Below are 17610 nucleotides of genomic sequence, written 5' to 3'. Positions count from 1 at the left end.
TATATTTTTAATAAAAAAAATTGATACAGAGAGAAATAATGATAAATAAAATTAAGTACTACAATTGATTTTTTTATAAATATAATTGTAATATTATATTGGCTAAAAATGCATCGATATGTGTCAGTGTAAATAACCTTGAGCCGTGGCCTCGGGGTCGACGCGGCTTGGTTCGGGCCTAGTTGACGAGGGGATCTTTCCAAGGCGAGCTTGGTTCCGTCAGGGTGGGCGCGTACGGTGTCGTTGGATCCTCGTGAGCCCGACGAGAGTTGTGGGCTTTGTATCTGCACAAAGGTCGGGTCGGAAGCTCGGCCCGACCCCTCCAACGATCAAGTAAGATGATGGTGGAAGGGAGCTTTTTAGTTAAGAAGTCGAAGTCTCCTTGTTCGTTTAGAACTTGGGTATTTATATATGAGTTTGATGTTACATGATGTGGCTGTTTGCAGAGGCAGGACAGTACCTCGCGTGGCGTCTGACATGGCCACTGGGGTTGCGTGGACGACCGGGCTACCGCAGGGTATGGGCACGCCTCGGTCGACGTGCTCTTTTGCCTCGGTCGGGCGTACGGAGTCCAATGCAGAGGTTGTTGGCTGAGAGCTGATGGCGTTGGCGTGAAGGACTAAGTTCAGGCGGGGCGTCAATGTGCCTTGGTCGGTGTCCCGGTCCGTGTTGACCTTGGGGTGTGGTGCGTTATTTAGGGCAGCTGACGTTACTCAAGTCTTGTCGTCATTATTACCCTTATCAATATGTATTTTATATTGATATCCAATTTTATTTTATTTTTACGACAGGATTAATTGGAATTCGTATAATCAACATAAATTCGAAGTTATTTAGATGTGGGCCGGTCCATCAAAGCCCAATGGATTGCTTGACGGTTTCCACGCGCCTCCACATCCGTACTTTGTACGTATTGACGCGTTCGTACGTACATAGAATAATGCCGGCGTGACCTGCGAAAAGCCTCAGCCGCCGCGCTAATTAATAGTGGTAGAAGACAGGAAGAGGGCGGAGTCGAGAGGAAGCCATCGGTCGGCCTATCCCCCTTCTTTCGACGCCTTCTTCCTCTCTCGTCCGGTGAGATCTCGCTCCGCTTCTCGTTCTTTGTTTTGTCTTTGTATACTCGTCTCGAGATCCCCTTTCTCCCCTTCTTTTTGCGGTGTCCTTTTAGGGTTTTGTCGGTGGTGAGTATGGATCTCCGGACTTAGGCTGCCGATCCCCTGGTTTTAGCAGGCGGATTGGCGTTTTGCGGGGTTTTATCGCTAAATCTAGGGTTTCCTCCTCCTTTGCTTGCGCGGCCTCAGGATGTTGAGTTAGGGCTTCCTGATATTTGATATTCCGTGTTTTGGTACTCGATCTCATGTTAGAGGCGTCGATCTGTTCGCTATTTGCTTGCTGTTTGCTAGTTTTCTAGGATTATGGTGAAATGTGCTTACTTGATCAAGATGGATAAGTGTGATCTGTGCCTTCTTTTCTGTTCTTTGATTATTGGAGATATGTGGTTGGAATTTCTTCCTTATTCTTGCTTTGTTTCATGTGGTTGAATGATTTGGTTTGTTCGGTTAAGATGTCTTGCGGTTTGCCTGTCAAGAGGATATGCTTGGGTTCCTGGACCGCGTGCTATCTGTCTACAGCATAACTTGTACCTCTAGTTGGATTAGGAAAGCAACTGTGATTTCACTGGTGATCATAGTTGGCCTTTAAACTATTAAAGTCAAAGAAAATAAAAGAATCTATTGTTGGCACATAATAGCATCCCATTGCAACAAAGCAATAAGTGAGAAAAAAGATAATAGAAAAGGGAAAAGCAAGTAAAGTTATGAAAAAAAAGAAAGGTTGTGTTGCAACAAACATGCGGTAAATTGCATGGCTCAAGGTGGGGTCACATGGTATTACGCTTGAATTTGGTTCTAATAATGTTGTTATTTGAATTTGGATACTGTGAACCCATAAGGATGTAATTAAATTTATTAAATATGTTTATGTATACTCTGAGATGATTGATTGAACCATGTTTTAAGTGTATGAACATGGTTGTGATTTTTTTGTATAGGTTCAGGCATTGTATTTCTCATAAGTATGGGGATTGTGGTGTTGTATCGCTCCCGACTTTTTGTTGTTGTGACTGTCTCATAGGCTTGATGAGATATAAGGGGATACAAATGCCTATTATTGCTGACATGTTGAATAATTTATTTAAGGGTGTTAATTTTATCTGAGACCTATTTCCTAGAATTTTTGTTTTTAAAATGCTACGCTTGAGAATGGACTTCTTATAGAAAAATAATGTGTGATCTCAAGCTGTGAGTAAGCTGTTTGTAGCCTGTTGGTTTTGTTGACGAAGACTTAAAAGCACCTTCAGATGTCTAGTAATTATATATCTTTGTACAAACTACATCTGCATTGATAAAATCTAGTTTGACAATTATATGGAGTCATACCAAAATGGATAAACCCAGATCTCTCAACAAAAATTGGCATCACAAGAATCAACAAAATGACATGATTGGTGAACTTGAAGTTAATTTTATTGGAAAACATTGAAGAAGAATGATCACATTAATGATAAGAAGAATGGTTCCATAATGTTCTGCTTGATTTGCTCATTACGTTTTTTTACCCTAGGTGAGGGTTTGAGAGGCTTAATACAGGAGTTTAGCACTGTGGTGAAACTGGGTTGAGAATTTAACTAGTAATTACACTTTAATGATCATTTAGGTTGGTTTTTTTTTTTTCTTTGGAAATGACTCCATGCTATTTTGTGTGACTTTAGGTTCTCATCATTACTGGGAAGAAGTGGTATTGACTATTTGCTCAAGTGTGCAAGAAATTTCTGCATAAGGTGAAAAGCTGACCCCGTGTTTCTTCTTGTTTGTTTTGAACTAAGTATTCCAATGGGATTGTTATATTTCATTGTTTTTTCTGTCTGATTTTCATAAATTGTTTATCATTCACCACTCTCCAAGATTCATAGAGGTGCACTTTAGTCCCTGCTGCTCATCTAAAGTAGCATACATATGATAAATGACTATATATAAGCAGAGTTCTCCTAAGCAGGAAATTACTAGTCAGTTATAAGAACTCCTAAAGTTTGTATGATTATATTTTAAGTTCTTTTATTTGCTTTCTTTCTATAACTTCTCGATGTCTATTTTGTTGTGCACTTATTATTTTGTGAACCCTAAATCATGGGGAGACTGTCTAGAATTACTTTCTTTATTGTGCTCTATAAATACTAAAAGATATGGTTTCAGTGGTAGCTATATGATTGTGCAAGATTTATGATTGCATATGATTGTGCTCAGTGCATTTTCTCAGATAATGATGGCATTGCTCTAAGTTTTCTTACAAATCATGTCTATTTAACATTTTTTAAAAAATATGTTTATAGATTGATAGTTACAGATGATGACAATTGAGTTATGGCACACTGAGTCCGTTGTGCTATGAGATGCTAGAAGAACTAACATCGATCTTTCTCTTCTATGAGATGCACTTCCTTGCATCATTTCATGGATATTCAGGCTTCAAGTCATATTTGTATCATATCAAATGGACTGCAAAAAGTTCTTGCAATTGGTTGAAGAGAAGAAGAAGAAAATTCTGGAGAAGAAAGAGGGCCCCTTGAAATGGGAGCAGAGGCTGGAAGCTGCATCCAAGGCAAAAGCTGATGCAGAAGCAAAAAAAAGGAAATTGAAGGCATCAAGACACAAGAAAAGGACCCATTCTGGATCAGATTATGACAGCGATTCTGACAGCAGCGATTCTGAAAGGAAGTACAGAAAGAAGAGAATTCACAAGAAGCACCGGAAACATGACCAGTCTGACTCGGAAGATGGAGGAAAAAGGAAACACAGATCTACGAAAAGAAGCTCAAGCTCCAGTGATCATGATAGCAATGATGACGATGATGCAGGCCGGAAGAGGCACACTTATGGGAGGAAGTATAGATGTTCATCCGGAACGGACTCTAGCAGCTCACCTTCAAGCATTGAAGACGACGAAAAGAAAGCTAACCGAAAGAGTCACTCTAGGCGCCATAAGCACCATCACAGGTCAGGTGATGAAGATTCTACTTCAGACTCTCAAGCAAGGAGAAGACACTCAAAGCACAAGCACCATCTCAGGTTGAGTGAAGATGATTTGCCCGGTTACGATGATCACAAGCATAATAGGATCTCCTCCCAGGGCAAATCATCAGGGGAAGAGTACGAAACAGGGAAGCCAAGAGATGCCAAGAAGTCTCATCATAAGCATGGGCACCTCCATCACAACCCCCAGAAACACAATCATCATCGCTGCTCGGTGGAGCCAGATGTAGAGCTTGGAAAGCATGAGAGCAAAACTTCTGCTGATGGAACTAGCAGTAACTAAAAGTCTGGAGGAAGCATCTGTTGAATCTTAATCCCATGCTAAATCAATCTTCTTTAAGTTGTGATTGCCATGGGCTAGCCTATTTTATTAGTTCTGATTGATTTGGACACTACGGAATGATTCTCCGCATGATTCTGACATTTCTGCATCGCCAAAATCCCTAGTCTTTGCTAATGAAAGTTCTTGTACGAGCTTGAAAAGTGCCTTCTTGTTGTTGCCGTTGATCTCGCTATTTTTATTCCTGGAAGTTGTTGGATTCTGCGTTGCTCTTGAACAAAGGATACAAGAACGAAAAGAACAGCCAAAGCATTCGTCCCATGTAAAAAGGCAAAGAACAATAGAAGGATCTATTGACTGGACAACGGAAAAGAACATGAAGGTCTTCGTAAGGCGTTTGTTCTCTGTTACAAACATAAAATAATATCTTTTTGTAGATATAATGTATGCATATGACTTAACATACAATCTGATTGTTTGGCTCAATGATCAAACCCATGAATCAAAGGACCGAGTTTTACCAAGTCAATGCCTTCAAGAGCTTGCAAATGACCCTACAACAATCGGTGTCATAAGACCCGACAAGCTTTACTTCTGCCATATTACATATATAATTCTCTCAGCACCACTACAAGACAACATATGTATTAGCGGCAAATGAAACATTTCATCTTTGTAAAGCGCAATATGTTCACCCAGAGCTCAAGGAAAGTCAAATTGGCTTGCTATGATTTCACATTTCTTCAAGATTTAGCAGCCAGCTTGCTCTGTGTTTTCATTACTGATTTCATGGATCAATATGATTCTATCACATGTGCTTCATAAAACAATTCATACCACTTGGTATATATATATATATATACATCCCAATTTATAGAGGAGTTCAATCTTTACCTTAGAAAAAAAAAAGGAAAAGAAAACCAGAGTTCTGCATCTACTGTAGTAATTTTATTATTATACATGAAGAACATGTTTAGCTTCTTATTGGTTTGATTGAGAAGTAGAGGAATCTTTTCTATTCAGATCTGTATTTTGGGATCCATGGCATTTCAAAAGGATAAAATTTAGATAATTCTTTAGTGAGTCATTAGATGATACCTACAATAGAGTTATCCGTAAGACTTTGGCTTGACAATTGACGACTCATGGATTATGCATTAAACTCAATTATTAGGGGACAGCTTACAGAATTTTTGATCTCAAATATCTTCCAAACTCGACAGAACTTGCAATATTGTTCTTCAATAATTGTACTCCCTTCCCAGAACTTCACAGGGACAGTATGTTACAAGTTACTGTTTCAACAACTCAAGGATTCCCCACAAAATGCCCAAAAGGAAGAAAACAACCCAACATGTGATGCCTCTGTTGGAATGTTCACTGTAATATCAAGATATTTTGTGAGGCAAGTAATGGAATTCATGCACTTCCATGCCAGATAATAAACTATGATATGTAAGTTCACTGCATATTATTATTATCATTGCTATTATTTTGCTTCAAAAGTCAATGAACCTCCTTTTTATTCCTGTGAGAGGTGTGGACATAGTGGACTTAGATTGATGCACATAATTTAGATCCAAGTCCATCTTCATACATCATTTCTTTATCATCCTGCTCAATTTCAACAGAGTGGTTGGAACATTGAATTGATTACATAACTTACCAGTTGAAGCTTCCTTTTTGTATATCTTTAAAGCTATTAGATCTATCTATCTGTCACAGCATACTCACTTGACTTGTTCAATTTTTTGTGACTGGTTCAATAAATTCATCCATGACATGTAGTCCATAATACAAGTCAATGATAGCAGAAGAGATGATGTATATTTATATATTAGAAAAGCATTTTAGAGTCCTACAAGTTACCAAGTTGCTTCCCAGCTCCAATTGGACTGCTGAAACTTGTCTTTATTGTGGGATATGTTCTGATACCAATCACTTGATCTTAATGAAGAAGGCAGAGCTGTATATTGGGCATGGCTCATGGCTCATCTTTAGCAGACCATAGAGAGGGGATGCTTTGGTATCTGTACAAACTATAATGATAAGAAGAGGATGAGAATGATGGCAAAGCCAATAGGACTACCAGTTCGGTAGCTTTCAGCTTTTTCTTTTATGACAAAGAGACAAGACACGTTGGAGGAGAAATAAGAAGCATGATGATGCTTCATTGATTGGAAGGCCTGTGGCTGTGTAGCCCACAGTTCAAGCCATGGGAGAGAAATCCCAGGTTAAACTGTCTGTAGCATGCATGAGTAGGTTGATACTTGATGTGTCCAACATGATCTCATTTGTCATCATGCTCTTCATAATTTCCTTGTTGAAATGCTTCTAGAAAACCTAGGATTCTCTCTCTTTCTCTCTCACTCATACATACACATGCAAAACATATGGCATCTTGAGCATTAGGTGACATTTATTTTAGGACACTCAATACCTTACTTATGGAGGTACAACAATGCATTAGTCTCTCTTAAAAACTTTGGTCACTAGTAAAATGCTCTGGTATGGATGTGTTCCTTTCTCTCTCTACAGTAAAAAGAGAAAAAGTTGTCATCAATCAGAACATGACAATGTGCAATGGTTCTTCTTATAGATCTTGAAACAACAACTCAACATGGAACATTTATGTTGCTCACATGTATGATATGGCAGCTGAAAGTTTTGAAAAGTCAGCTTGGGTTCACTAAAGTATTATCCAATGTCTTAGAACAAAGCCAACCACAACTTTTCCTCAACTTGAATCACATGCTCTTTGTAAAATTATAGGATCAGTTAATATGATATCAGTTTTACAGAATCAATCTGTCAGCTTAGGTGTTCTTTAATGAGAGAGAATAGATTATAGACTCAGATCACAAAATTATTTTGGATTTGAGTTTCAGATTACAAAATCATTGACCATTTACACAAACTTCATTTGATGAGAATAAAAATAGCTTTTTTTCCTTTTGATTTTTTGTAAATTATTTTTCTTCTAAAGATCCATATAAGCACATAATAATCAAAAAAGAATACAAAGTAGAAAGGTGTATTTTTTTTTATTTGGAATTCTGGAAAATGAACATTTGAGATTTGCCTACTGGAGATGACTAATTCCTCAAGCAGACTAGTCAATGTTTTACATCTCCTTACATGAAGAGTCTCTTTTTTGGAGATATATTTAAATGCAACCTCTTGCACCCATTCCTCTCTCTCAAAGCTACACAGGGTTTGGAAGAAGAAGAAGAAGGAGAGAGAGAGAGCCCACAGATCCATTCCACTGGAGAATTCCCAACCAGGCTTTGGCAGCAAGTGGGGGGAAAAGAAGAGCTTGCTTGCTGTGTGTCCCATACAACTCTCCCCTTCACCACCGGTGATTCCTTTCAGCTGAAGCTTCCACCAGCGGCGGCGACGCCCGGAAGATGGGATACGAGAAGACTGTAGTTCGGAACTTGAGTCGGTTCGAGGCACGGAAGCTCGGTTTGGCGTTGCTCGTGGGATGCTGCGTGGTCATCTTGACATACTTCATCTCCATGTCGGAGACCTCCGGTGAGTCTTCTCTCTTCCCTTAATCCCTGTTGTTGTTCCGCTATTCTTCTTCTTGTAGTAATTTCTATGTCTATAGAAGTTTTGAGACGCAGAGATTGTTGGATCCTTATTTGTTCTGTTTCTCTTGTTCTGCAGTTGATCAGCAGTCATCTGTAGCCTACAGAGTTCGCGACAACGCAGCGGTGGAAGGCAAAATTAGACTACAAAATCAAGGTAAGAAGAACTATCGACATAGCTTCATCTTGAAAGCATACTAAGAGAGAGAGAGAGAGAGAGAGGACTCAGCGAACCATGGCCAAGAGAAGAGGAAGAAGAAACCAGGAAGTCAATGATCCCTGTTTTGGAGAGCACACCGAGTTCTGGACCCGTCTGAGCTCAATGCAATCTCTTCTTCCAATCATTTAGGATTAATTCCACTGAGATATCGTCTTCTTTCTCTCTTGCAGAACGAGGAAGAAAGACAGAGGATCAGCATGGAAACACTGCAGACGAGAGCGTGCACCGCAAGAACTCTTCCACTATTCCCCACTCAATCACCAAGGAAGAGAAGAGAGCACCCAAGCAACCAGGTATGCTCGATCATCTTGGCCAAATTGGATCCATCTACTTCAACGAGAACGTAACAACACGAGCTTGATGCTGCTCAGAAGCCGAAAAGATTCACGCTCCAAAAAGAGAAGACAGAATGATTCAGATGATGAAGCCAATCTGCGACTTGAACAATCCGAGAACTGAATTCTGCGAGATGAAGGGCGACGTTCGAATCCACGGCAAGTCCTCATCCGTGGTGTTCGTTTCCCCCCATCAACCAAGGGAAGAACAATGGAAGGTCGTGCCTTACGTCCGCAAGCAGATGGAGAACATCCCCAAGGTCACGGTGAAAGCAGCGGCAAACGGCGGCGCCTCCGCAATCCTCCCCCGGTGCACCGTCAACCAAGCAGTCCCAGCCATCGTGTTCGCGCTCGGTGGATTCACCGGGAACTACTACCACGACTTCACCGACGTGCTGCTTCCTCTGTTCTTGACGGCGCGGCAGTTCGACGGCGACGTCCAGTTCCTCATCACCAACATCCAGCCGTGGTGGCTCCTCAAGTACCAGCCCATCATCAAGAGGCTCACCCGGTACGAGCTCGTCGATCTCGACCACAGCGACGAAGTCCTCTGCCACCCGCACGTCTTGGTCGGCCTCCGCTTCCACAACGACCTCATCATCGAGCCCGCTCAAGCTCCCAACGCCTACTCCATGCTCGACTTCACCGAGTTCCTGAGGGGCACCTACTCCCTGCCGCGAGACCACGCGATCAGCTTGCGCGAGCACCCAACCAAGAAGCCGAGGCTACTGGTGGTGGAGAGAAAGGGCAAGCGGAGGTTCACCAACGTACCAGAGATCGTCCGGATGGCGGAGGCGTCGGGCTTCGAGGTGGTGAGGACGGACGCCAAGTTCGGCGACGTCGCGGGGTTCGCGAGCGTGGTGAACTCGTGCGACGCGATCATGGGAGTGCACGGCGCCGGGCTCACCAACTTCGTCTTCCTCCCCAAGAACGCCGTGCTGATACAGATCGTCCCCTGCTGTGAGCTGGAGGGCATGGCCTCGCACACCTTCAGATTCCCCTCCTCGGACGCCGGGCTGCACTACCTGGAGTACAACATCACGGTGGAGGAGAGCACGCTGCTGGACCTGTACCCCAGAGATCATCCGGTGTTCACAGACCCACAGTCACTTCACAGGCAAGGCTTCTTCAAGATGGGGGACGTGTACTTGGCCAAGCAGAACGTGAGGCTCGATGTGAACAGGTTCAGGCCTTTCTTGCTCAAAACCATGGATCTTCTTCGTCAGTAGAAGCACACAGGTGCATGTTCATTTCTTCTTCTTCCTTCATTTTTTGTTCTCTTTCTGATGATCCATCTTACGGTCACACTGCCAATGGTTTCGATGTGATGTGGTTGAGCCTGAGACACAGGAATGTTTCATCAACACATACTAATCATGCATCTGATGCTTTGTATCTTCACATTTCTGTCAAAAATCCTCCATAAGAAGCTTCAAAGTTGATTTGTCTTCTGCTACTTCAATCCCAATTAGTGGATGGAAAGTGACAATATGGTGGACCATAAATCATTTCCTTAATGAAAGTGAATTCTTGATTGATATTGGAGTTTTCGACACGATCTAAATTTGATGACTGCTGTCCCACACGATCACTCAATGATGTTAAAAGAATTATAAGAAAAAGCTTGAAAATAATAAGCCACCAACCATGTAAGTTCACAGATCTCAGCAATTAATGAGTTGGAAATCTGCAATGATTTAGCTGAAGAACATGAATTTTCTCACTGAGGTGGTCTCTCCTTCATCCAAACCATCATTAGTACACAGAAACAAAGACATGTACTCTTAAGTCTGCTTCTTAGGTACTGTTTTTTCTCCTTTGATAAGTTCTTTAGGATGTTCGAGAACAGAAACGGTGGCACCTGTAGAAATCTAGATCTTGTAACTTGATCATGCTACATGTATACACATATAGCTATGATCTTGGAAGGTAAAGGCTGAGCATTGCAGTGTTCAAAGACAAGAAATTATAATGATAGCTCTGTTCTTGGCAGGGAAAGGATAAGCAATATAGTGTTCAAAGACGAGCAATTATAGCACTGGAAGAACTAACTAGTACGACTAAATTACCAGTGTTACGTGACTAAATAGTACATCGGAAGAGAGAATGATTTCTCCACATTGATAACTATATTAAACAACAGGCCATTAATTTTTGTAGTCTTCAGGCTAAAGCTGAGTTCTTCATAAGTAGATTAGACGAACTAAACAGGACTCGTTGACTGATCCACCTTCATGGCATGTTGCCTCTTCTCGGATTCTTTATTGCAGTGCACCATTCCAATTGCTTATTTCTACTCTTTTGAACAATGATTTTTCATTCCGAGATGATGGATAGCTCAGCGGAAGATGAAACCAAGCAAGTCTTTGTTTCTGAAGTGGAATCCACGGAGGAAAAGAAGGGTTTGGGGGGCATCGGCAGGCTGCTCGCATCAGCTTCCAGCATTTCCAACACCTTTGCCATTGTCGGTCTCTCCGATGGCTTTATTTGGATGCACCACAATCCAACCACCGCCAGCTTCTTCTCCAACTCCTCTATCTCCAAGGTGTCGTCGAATTGGATCTCCTGCTGCCGAGCGAGCTTGTCGTATATCCACGAAGGATAGTAAACCTGGCTCGAATTCTCTGCACGAGGATCCACGTTCCTCCTCCTTCCTGCCATCTCCATCAGCAGCATCCCAAAGCTATAGACATCTGATTTGTGCGATATGATTCCAAAGCTCCTGGAGATCAACTCGGGAGCTATGTATCCCACCGTCCCCCTGGCGGCACTGACTGACACCAGACTGTTGCCCTTTGGATACAGTTTTGCGAGTCCGAAATCAGAAATCTTGGGCGTGAAATTGCGGTCGAGGAGAATGTTATGAGGCTTGATGTCGAAGTGCAGAATCTGCATGTCACACCCTCGATGCAAGTAGTGGATGCCGCGGGCGACGCCCATAGCTATGTCGATGAGCTTTTCCGAGGTAAAAGTGCGGGCCGTGGTTGGTTTGGAAGAGAAGATGAACCTGTCGAGGGAGCCATTGGGCATGTACTCGTAGACGAGCGCCCGCTTGGATCCCTCGGCGCAGTAGCCGACCAGCCTCACCACATTCACATGGTGGATCCTGCCGATGGTGGAGACTTCGCTGATGAACTCGTCGCCGTTGCATTTGGAGTGTCCGAGCAGTTTGACGGCCACGAGAAGGCCACCGGCGAGCTCGCCCTTGAACACGGATCCGAACCCTCCCTGGCCCAGCTTCTGCCTGAAGTGCCGGGTGATGGCGACGATGTCGGTGTAGGCGTATCTGGTGGGCGTCAGCGTTTGCTGAGCGCGGAGGAACTTCTCCACGGTGTCCACGGAGGCTCGGCTGACCCACAGTTTGTGAGCAAGGAAGACACAGAGTGTGATCGGCGCGATCACGAAGCGGCCTAGGATCAACAGTACTGCGTAACAGAGGAAACAAAGGAAGCTGAGAACCAGAGAGTAGCATGCAGTGCAGAATGGGGAATACCAGTGGGACAATACCTATCAAGAGCTGTACAATCAGAATGAGTACGGTTGCAGCAACGGTAATCCCAGAAATGAAAGTGCCGTAGTCCACGCAGGCTGCAAAATAATATTCACTTCTGACCACGGAGGAGACGATGGATAGTAGCTGCTTGCTGGTTATTAGGTCGGAGAACATGCTGCATGAGATGAACGGAAGAAGTCAGCTACCGCTTGAATGAGGAACACGCGAGGCATCTCGACATCATGCAGGGCGGCAGCTGCTACCTTGTGGCTTCTTTCAGACATCGGTGAATTATGATCGATTCCCAGTGAATTATGGTAGATTTCGACTGACGACGGCTTCCAGGAATATGAGGAGGTCTTCCAGGAATATAAAAATCGAACCCCTTCTGCAGGATGCTGAATGCGTCGATCGCTGAACTCGGTGGTATCACAAATGCATCATAAGCGACCGGAATCATTGATAGATACTCGCACCACGGATGAAGGTAGCGCAGTTCATATGCTTCTGGGGCTACGATGACATAGACAAACGTGTCCTTGCGGCTCCGACATGAAAGGAGGTGATACTGTGTGTCGTTCTGGATCGTCTTGCTGCAACTCACGAAACTGGCCCAGTAATATGAATCGCAAACGAGTCCCGCGATCGGCAACTTGGTGGGCGGTAAGGGTTGGGCAGGGAGACCACAACTTCCATTGGCGAGGTTAGGATCCACCAGCCGGATCCAACTAGAATCGGACGATACGTACGATATCCGATTGACGAAGTAGTCCGCAGAGCCAATCCTGATGGTAGATCTGTTGGCGTCGCAGCTGAGTTGGTAGGTTGTGTTCCCGCAGATAGCTGGATCATCTTTGCGACGGAAAGGGTATTTGACGTACCGGAGCTGCCCACAGGAGAATGGAGGGCAATCTTCTTGTCCTGCAGCTGCGAATCCAGAAGAAAGGAGATGCAGCAGTGGCAGTAGCAGCAGCAGAGGAAAGATGGCTGATGGTTTGGTGGCGGCCATAGGCAAACGGAGAGAGCAAGTCTCCTCTTCGCGCACAGCTTCTGCCAAAGACTGTGGAAGCCCTGCAGCACTGGTTCATAGTGGCTGCCTGCTTTTACTTGTCAATCTTCCAGTCACCGCACAACATTTCAAAAGAAGACTATTCTGAAAGCTGCAGCTATGTTGAAAGAACAGAATAGTTGATCCAAAGGCACCTCGCAATCCTTTGACACGCTTATGTTGGAAGTCGTTACTCACTAAAATTCTTCCACAAACCCACGAATAATAGTCCTGACATTTTCCTCTTATCTTTAAAGACGACTTGTGGTCTTCACATTTGTCTCTCCGTGTACACCTCAAGTGAAGCCAAGCAAACCCTGTTGACATCAATCCAGGCTATTTCTTGGGCTCAAGCTCACGCGCTCCGACCGGGATGAACAACTATACAATATACATGTAAACATGTAAATTAGAATCCTGAGAAATCAAATTGAATCACAAAACGTCATACAAAAGCTATTGTTTTCTTGGGATAAAAAAATGTCTCAGTAATTTTTCATAAGAGGAAAGCTGACTTTGGTTATAAGTCTGGACAGAGTACTAACCAAAGTAGTAGAAGACAAATATAAAAAAAAAATCCTGAAATTAATATGACCGACATCATACACCCGTCAAGCTACTGGCCACAATAGATGTCAAAGCACATATAAGTTTCAACAGTTCTAAAGTTCCATAACTCACGTTCTACAGAATAGCCCAGATGTCGAGGAAGAAGAGGTACATTTCAAGTTCACAAATAGCACGACACCCAAATCATCTGATCCAATATCCATCGATCCTATCCATGCTGAGTTGATGATATATGTCACAAGAACTTCCCATGGCTTTCGAGTCCTTGCAAGACTCTCTCTCTCGCTCAAGACACTCCAGTTTCATTTAACACCAAGAAAGTAAAAACCAAGATGTAGATAATGAGTACTTAAGGTTGTGTACATCTGACCTCGTTGCTTCGATGCATAAGCAGCTCTTTTTTCTTTCAATAACTAAGTATACATTTCAAAACAAGGATCAAGATAAACACATGTGGTAGAAAGAAAGCAACCATGCCATAACCTGTGAGAATAACTGCACCAAATGATCCTCTCATCTCTGGTGATTAGAACATCTTTCCGTTTTGACAGAAGGAATTGCATCTCCCTGTCGCGCTCAATCAATGTTTGTGAAGTCAAAATGCAACACTTGATGCAAGAAGTAATCAGTGTCAAATACTCAAATCTGAACAAGGAAAAAGGTTTGCATCACCAACATGTCAGAATTGGTACTAAAAAGAAATGCCAAGAGACCAACCTCTGATGGTGTCAGCTTTAATTATTAAATCCGGCTGCCCATCGACCTTGGCTGACCAAGGCCAAGTACTAAGGTGTCAGCTGGCTCAACCACACATCACTGCTGGCACTCCAAGGCACCTGCAGTAACATTCACCCTCTACTTCCTACACATGAGACACACAGCAATCACCCAAAAGCCTCCTCCACTCACGGAAAATTCAAGCAAATGGAGGACAGCCTTGAATCTCCAAATCGTTTCCAGGCTTTGAGAACTGAGACACTGAGTGTGTGGCCACTGATACTAAGAAAGAGTAAAGCTAATACCCAAATCCTCAATGCCACTAACCTTATCGTCCTCACCGTCTCATTCTGTCATCCTTCATCGTTTCTCCAACCCTATAGAATGTCCCCACCATACAACTACTCCAGTGGCCTTTTATGTGTGATGTTCTCTCCTCTGAACAACTATTCCTCTTGTGCAACTTCCAGTTATCACCAAGCTATTGGCAAAAGATGTGCCTCCATGACCACCATGTCAAAAGCATGATCATCTCCCGCTTCTTGGCAATATCATATAAATACAGTAGCTCATGAAATTAGCTGAGTGAAATCCTAAAATTATCACAAAATGGAATTTTGGCAATGATATGTAAAAAATTGATAAAAAGAAATAGGCTAATCCTAGATCGATTCAACCAATCCAATCAGTTACAGCTGATCTTTAACTGATTTAGATCAATTTCTGGCACAATCCTAATGATTTAAATATTGGTCAACAATGCTAAATTCCTTTATGGTCTCGCCAATCCTGACCAACATTTGCCTGATTATAATCAATTCTCAGTCAATTTCACCAAATAAAAAAAAATCTATGATCTCAAACAAACCAGACAAATCCTAGTCACCTACTCTAAAGTTAAGATAACACTGTTACTTCATGATTGTAGGATTTGTTCTTGTTGTACCATCTTATTCTGCAACTACATCATGCACACTTATCTTTCCCTTGAGAAACTAATGTTACTTTCAATTACACATTCATCAAGGATTTTCGTAGATCATCCCTGGGTAGAAAAGTTTATTAAAGTTCAAGAAATATAGGTTATCACAGGAGCACAATTGGATTAGTTAAACAATTATAACACCAAAAAAACAAAAATACTGAACTAATTCATCAAAGAGAAAATAAAGAAACATAACTTGAAAGAGAGAAAAAAAATCCAAGAATAAAATGTGATCTCATGATATGCCAATAACAAACTCAAGTAGAATTAGAAAGATAATTATGTGCTAGGATCACAAGTAACACCATAATGTATTATGATCATCTAAAAATTCAAAACACACTGTCTAACGAGATTTCCATTTTCTGAGGAGATGATCATGGATGCTACCCTTACCAATTTTTAGTAAGCTCTGCCTCAGCTTAGACAGAGTAGATGAATTCAACTTAATGCCTCTGTCTATCATATCCTCTGCATATTTACAAGCTTCAGGAAGCATGTCCACATCACGTAATGCCAAAACCAACATGTTTCCGGCCTCCTCCAATGGAGGCAAGCCATTATCAGTCATACACTTCCATACCTTTAAGGCCATGTCAAAATCTGCTGAATCCATCAAAGTCTTCATCAAGGAAGCACAGTTAGCTGCTGTTGGACAGCACTCGTTCTTAACCATCTCATTGAATAGAGAAGCAGCCTCCCTTAGTTTCTTTCCCTTAAGCAAGAACTGAATCAAGACATTGTACGTCTGTGAGTCAGGAAATGCTCCATAGATGATCATCTCGTCAAAGAACCGAAGGGCCACATCGATCTGATTGAGATCACACTGCAAGGCTATCATTGAATTGTACATGGGTGTGTCCGCGAAGCACCCATTGCGTCCCATGAGCTCCTCCCAGATGTTCATTGCCTCGCGGGCATCCTTCTTCTTAACGAGCACCTCGATGGCATCCCGAAAGAACTTCATTCCTGGAAAGCACCTCTTTTGCTTCATCTTCTCAAAGAACCTAAGGGCCTCAGCAAAGCCATAGGAGCCCGACCGGACGAGGATGGTGAGGAAGGAGTCATAGGCCTGGACGTTGGCCGGGTCCCAGCCGACAGTAGCGATCATATCGTCGAACACCTCACGGGCAGACCGGTGGTCAACATCGTTCTCACAGCCCTCAAGAAGGATGGCAAAAGAGTCAGCGTCAGGAGCCACGGACGAGCGGGAGCCGTCGCAGAAGAGGCGCGCGGTGGCGACGCGGCCCTCGCGACAGACAGCAGAGAGAAGAGAGTTCAGGGCGGCGGTATCTCGGGGGACACCGTGGAGGTTCATGGTGTCGAACGCGGCGAGGGCGTCATCGGGGCGGCCGGTGGCGCAGAAGGAGGAGAAGATGGAGGCGAAGGTGGCGAGGGAGAGAAGGCCTTCGGAGCGCATCGAGCGGACGGCGTTCCACATGGCCTCGAAGTGTAGGTTCTTCCCTAGAAGGTCGACCACGAGGTTCCACGCGTAGGGGGAGTGGCGATCGGCGAGGTGGCGGGATCCCGCCCACCGGAAGAAAGCCACAGCGGCGCCCGGTTGGGAGTAGGAGAACTTAAGCACGGCCTCCACGTCCTCGGTGGAGACACGGACGCCGACAGCGTCGAGGGCTCGCTCCACCTCCGTGGGCGGGTTGGAGGCGAGAATCTCGCACAGAACCCGGGCCTTGGGGGATAACTCGGGGCCGACGTCGAGGTAGGACGGAAAGGACGACCGCGGCGGGGGCGGAGACCCACGGTTTTGGTCCCCGACGACGGAAGCGGGGGTGTCTCCATAGTGCCGCTTGCCGGAGTCAGGACGGGGGATCTCATCTGTCGCCGGCCGCTTCGACATGACTCCCCTTCGCTTCCTCTTTCCTCTCTGCACTATTACACCTCAGCAGAACTGTAAGAAGCCAAAGCCACCGAGGGTTACTTCGCTGAGGACGACGAACCGGCCCTAGGCAGACCGAACCAGTATCAACGACAACCCGGTCCGGTTCAATTTTAATCAACAGTAAATTTCCTTTTTCTATTCCAGCAAAGGGGTAGGAAGAGTTCAATGTTCCCTGCCCTTCAGACCTCACCTACCCGTTTTCATACCGACCTGTGAATAGAAGATAAGTGGGGTCTCAGGTGGGTGACACGTCACAGGCAGGAGGTAAACTGGTTGGGTACGAGAACGACAAATTATCTTTTTTCTCCCGCCAATTCCTTTTTCAGAGGGTCGACAAGCATTCGATTTAAATCATTTCTTTTTTACATTCTTTTGTTATTAGTA

The 17610-nt window shown here is 43.7% G+C and overlaps 3 protein-coding genes across 7 annotated transcripts; 2 read left to right on the top strand and 1 right to left on the bottom strand.

The window, feature by feature from the left end:
- Positions 1–954: 954 nt before the first annotated feature.
- Positions 955–4598, top strand: LOC135583185 (uncharacterized). 3 transcript variants are annotated; one of them, XM_065137554.1, is made up of 3 exons: positions 955–1077; positions 2774–2842; positions 3525–4598. In XM_065137554.1, exon 3 carries the CDS (start codon positions 3553–3555, stop codon positions 4372–4374), a length of 822 nt encoding a protein of 273 aa, XP_064993626.1. In that variant the 5' UTR covers positions 955–1077; positions 2774–2842; positions 3525–3552; the 3' UTR covers positions 4375–4598. The 3 variants fall into 3 exon arrangements, with proteins under 3 accessions (XP_064993626.1, XP_064993625.1, XP_064993627.1); XM_065137553.1 differs by having other exon boundaries at positions 3491–4598; XM_065137555.1 differs by lacking the exon at positions 2774–2842 and having other exon boundaries at positions 986–1077.
- Positions 4599–7563: 2965 nt separating this feature from the next.
- On the top strand, positions 7564–9972 carry LOC103987854 (beta-1,2-xylosyltransferase XYXT1). The gene is made up of 4 exons (XM_009406292.3): positions 7564–7905; positions 8041–8118; positions 8352–8474; positions 8553–9972. Exons 1-4 carry the CDS (start codon positions 7779–7781, stop codon positions 9743–9745), a joined length of 1521 nt encoding a protein of 506 aa, XP_009404567.2. The 5' UTR covers positions 7564–7778; the 3' UTR covers positions 9746–9972.
- Positions 9973–10546: 574 nt separating this feature from the next.
- On the bottom strand, positions 10547–17250 carry LOC135629034 (rust resistance kinase Lr10-like). Of its 3 annotated transcripts, XM_065136144.1 has the most exons (5): positions 14345–15679; positions 13739–14272; positions 12273–13438; positions 12024–12184; positions 10547–11941 (listed from the first exon to the last, which is right to left on the bottom strand). In XM_065136144.1, exons 3-5 carry the CDS (start codon positions 13016–13018, stop codon positions 10833–10835), a joined length of 2016 nt encoding a protein of 671 aa, XP_064992216.1. In that variant the 5' UTR covers positions 13019–13438; positions 13739–14272; positions 14345–15679; the 3' UTR covers positions 10547–10832. The 3 variants fall into 3 exon arrangements, 2 of the variants coding, with proteins under 2 accessions (XP_064992216.1, XP_064992217.1); XR_010493136.1 differs by lacking the exons at positions 10547–11941; positions 12024–12184 and adding an exon at positions 15726–17250 and having other exon boundaries at positions 13145–13438; positions 14345–14885; XM_065136145.1 differs by lacking the exons at positions 10547–11941; positions 12024–12184; positions 13739–14272; positions 14345–15679 and adding an exon at positions 15726–17249 and having other exon boundaries at positions 13145–13438.
- Between the last annotated feature and the right edge of the window lie 360 nt (positions 17251–17610).

Source organism: Musa acuminata, chromosome BXJ3-1, assembly GCF_036884655.1.
Source record: "Musa acuminata AAA Group cultivar baxijiao chromosome BXJ3-1, Cavendish_Baxijiao_AAA, whole genome shotgun sequence".
NCBI classification, from domain to species: Eukaryota; Viridiplantae; Streptophyta; class Magnoliopsida; order Zingiberales; family Musaceae; genus Musa; species Musa acuminata.
Note: the sequence above shows the minus strand (reverse complement) of the source record. Positions and strands in the feature narration are given on the sequence as shown.

Coding starts and splice junctions, on each gene's coding strand:
- LOC103987854 (XM_009406292.3), top strand. CDS start 7,779: ATGGGATACGAGAAGACTGTAGTTCGGAACTTGAGTCGGTTCGAGGCA. Junction 7,906..8,040: donor CTCCATGTCGGAGACCTCCG/GTGAGTCTTCTC, acceptor CTTGTTCTGCAG/TTGATCAGCAGTCATCTGTA. Junction 8,119..8,351: donor AATTAGACTACAAAATCAAG/GTAAGAAGAACT, acceptor TCTCTCTTGCAG/AACGAGGAAGAAAGACAGAG.
- LOC135583185 (XM_065137554.1), top strand. CDS start 3,553: ATGGACTGCAAAAAGTTCTTGCAATTGGTTGAAGAGAAGAAGAAGAAA.
- LOC135629034 (XM_065136144.1), bottom strand. CDS start 13,018: ATGGCCGCCACCAAACCATCAGCCATCTTTCCTCTGCTGCTGCTACTG. Junction 12,185..12,272: donor TGTCTGAAAGAAGCCACAAG/GTAGCAGCTGCC, acceptor CATCTCATGCAG/CATGTTCTCCGACCTAATAA. Junction 11,942..12,023: donor GATTGTACAGCTCTTGATAG/GTATTGTCCCAC, acceptor TCTGTTACGCAG/TACTGTTGATCCTAGGCCGC.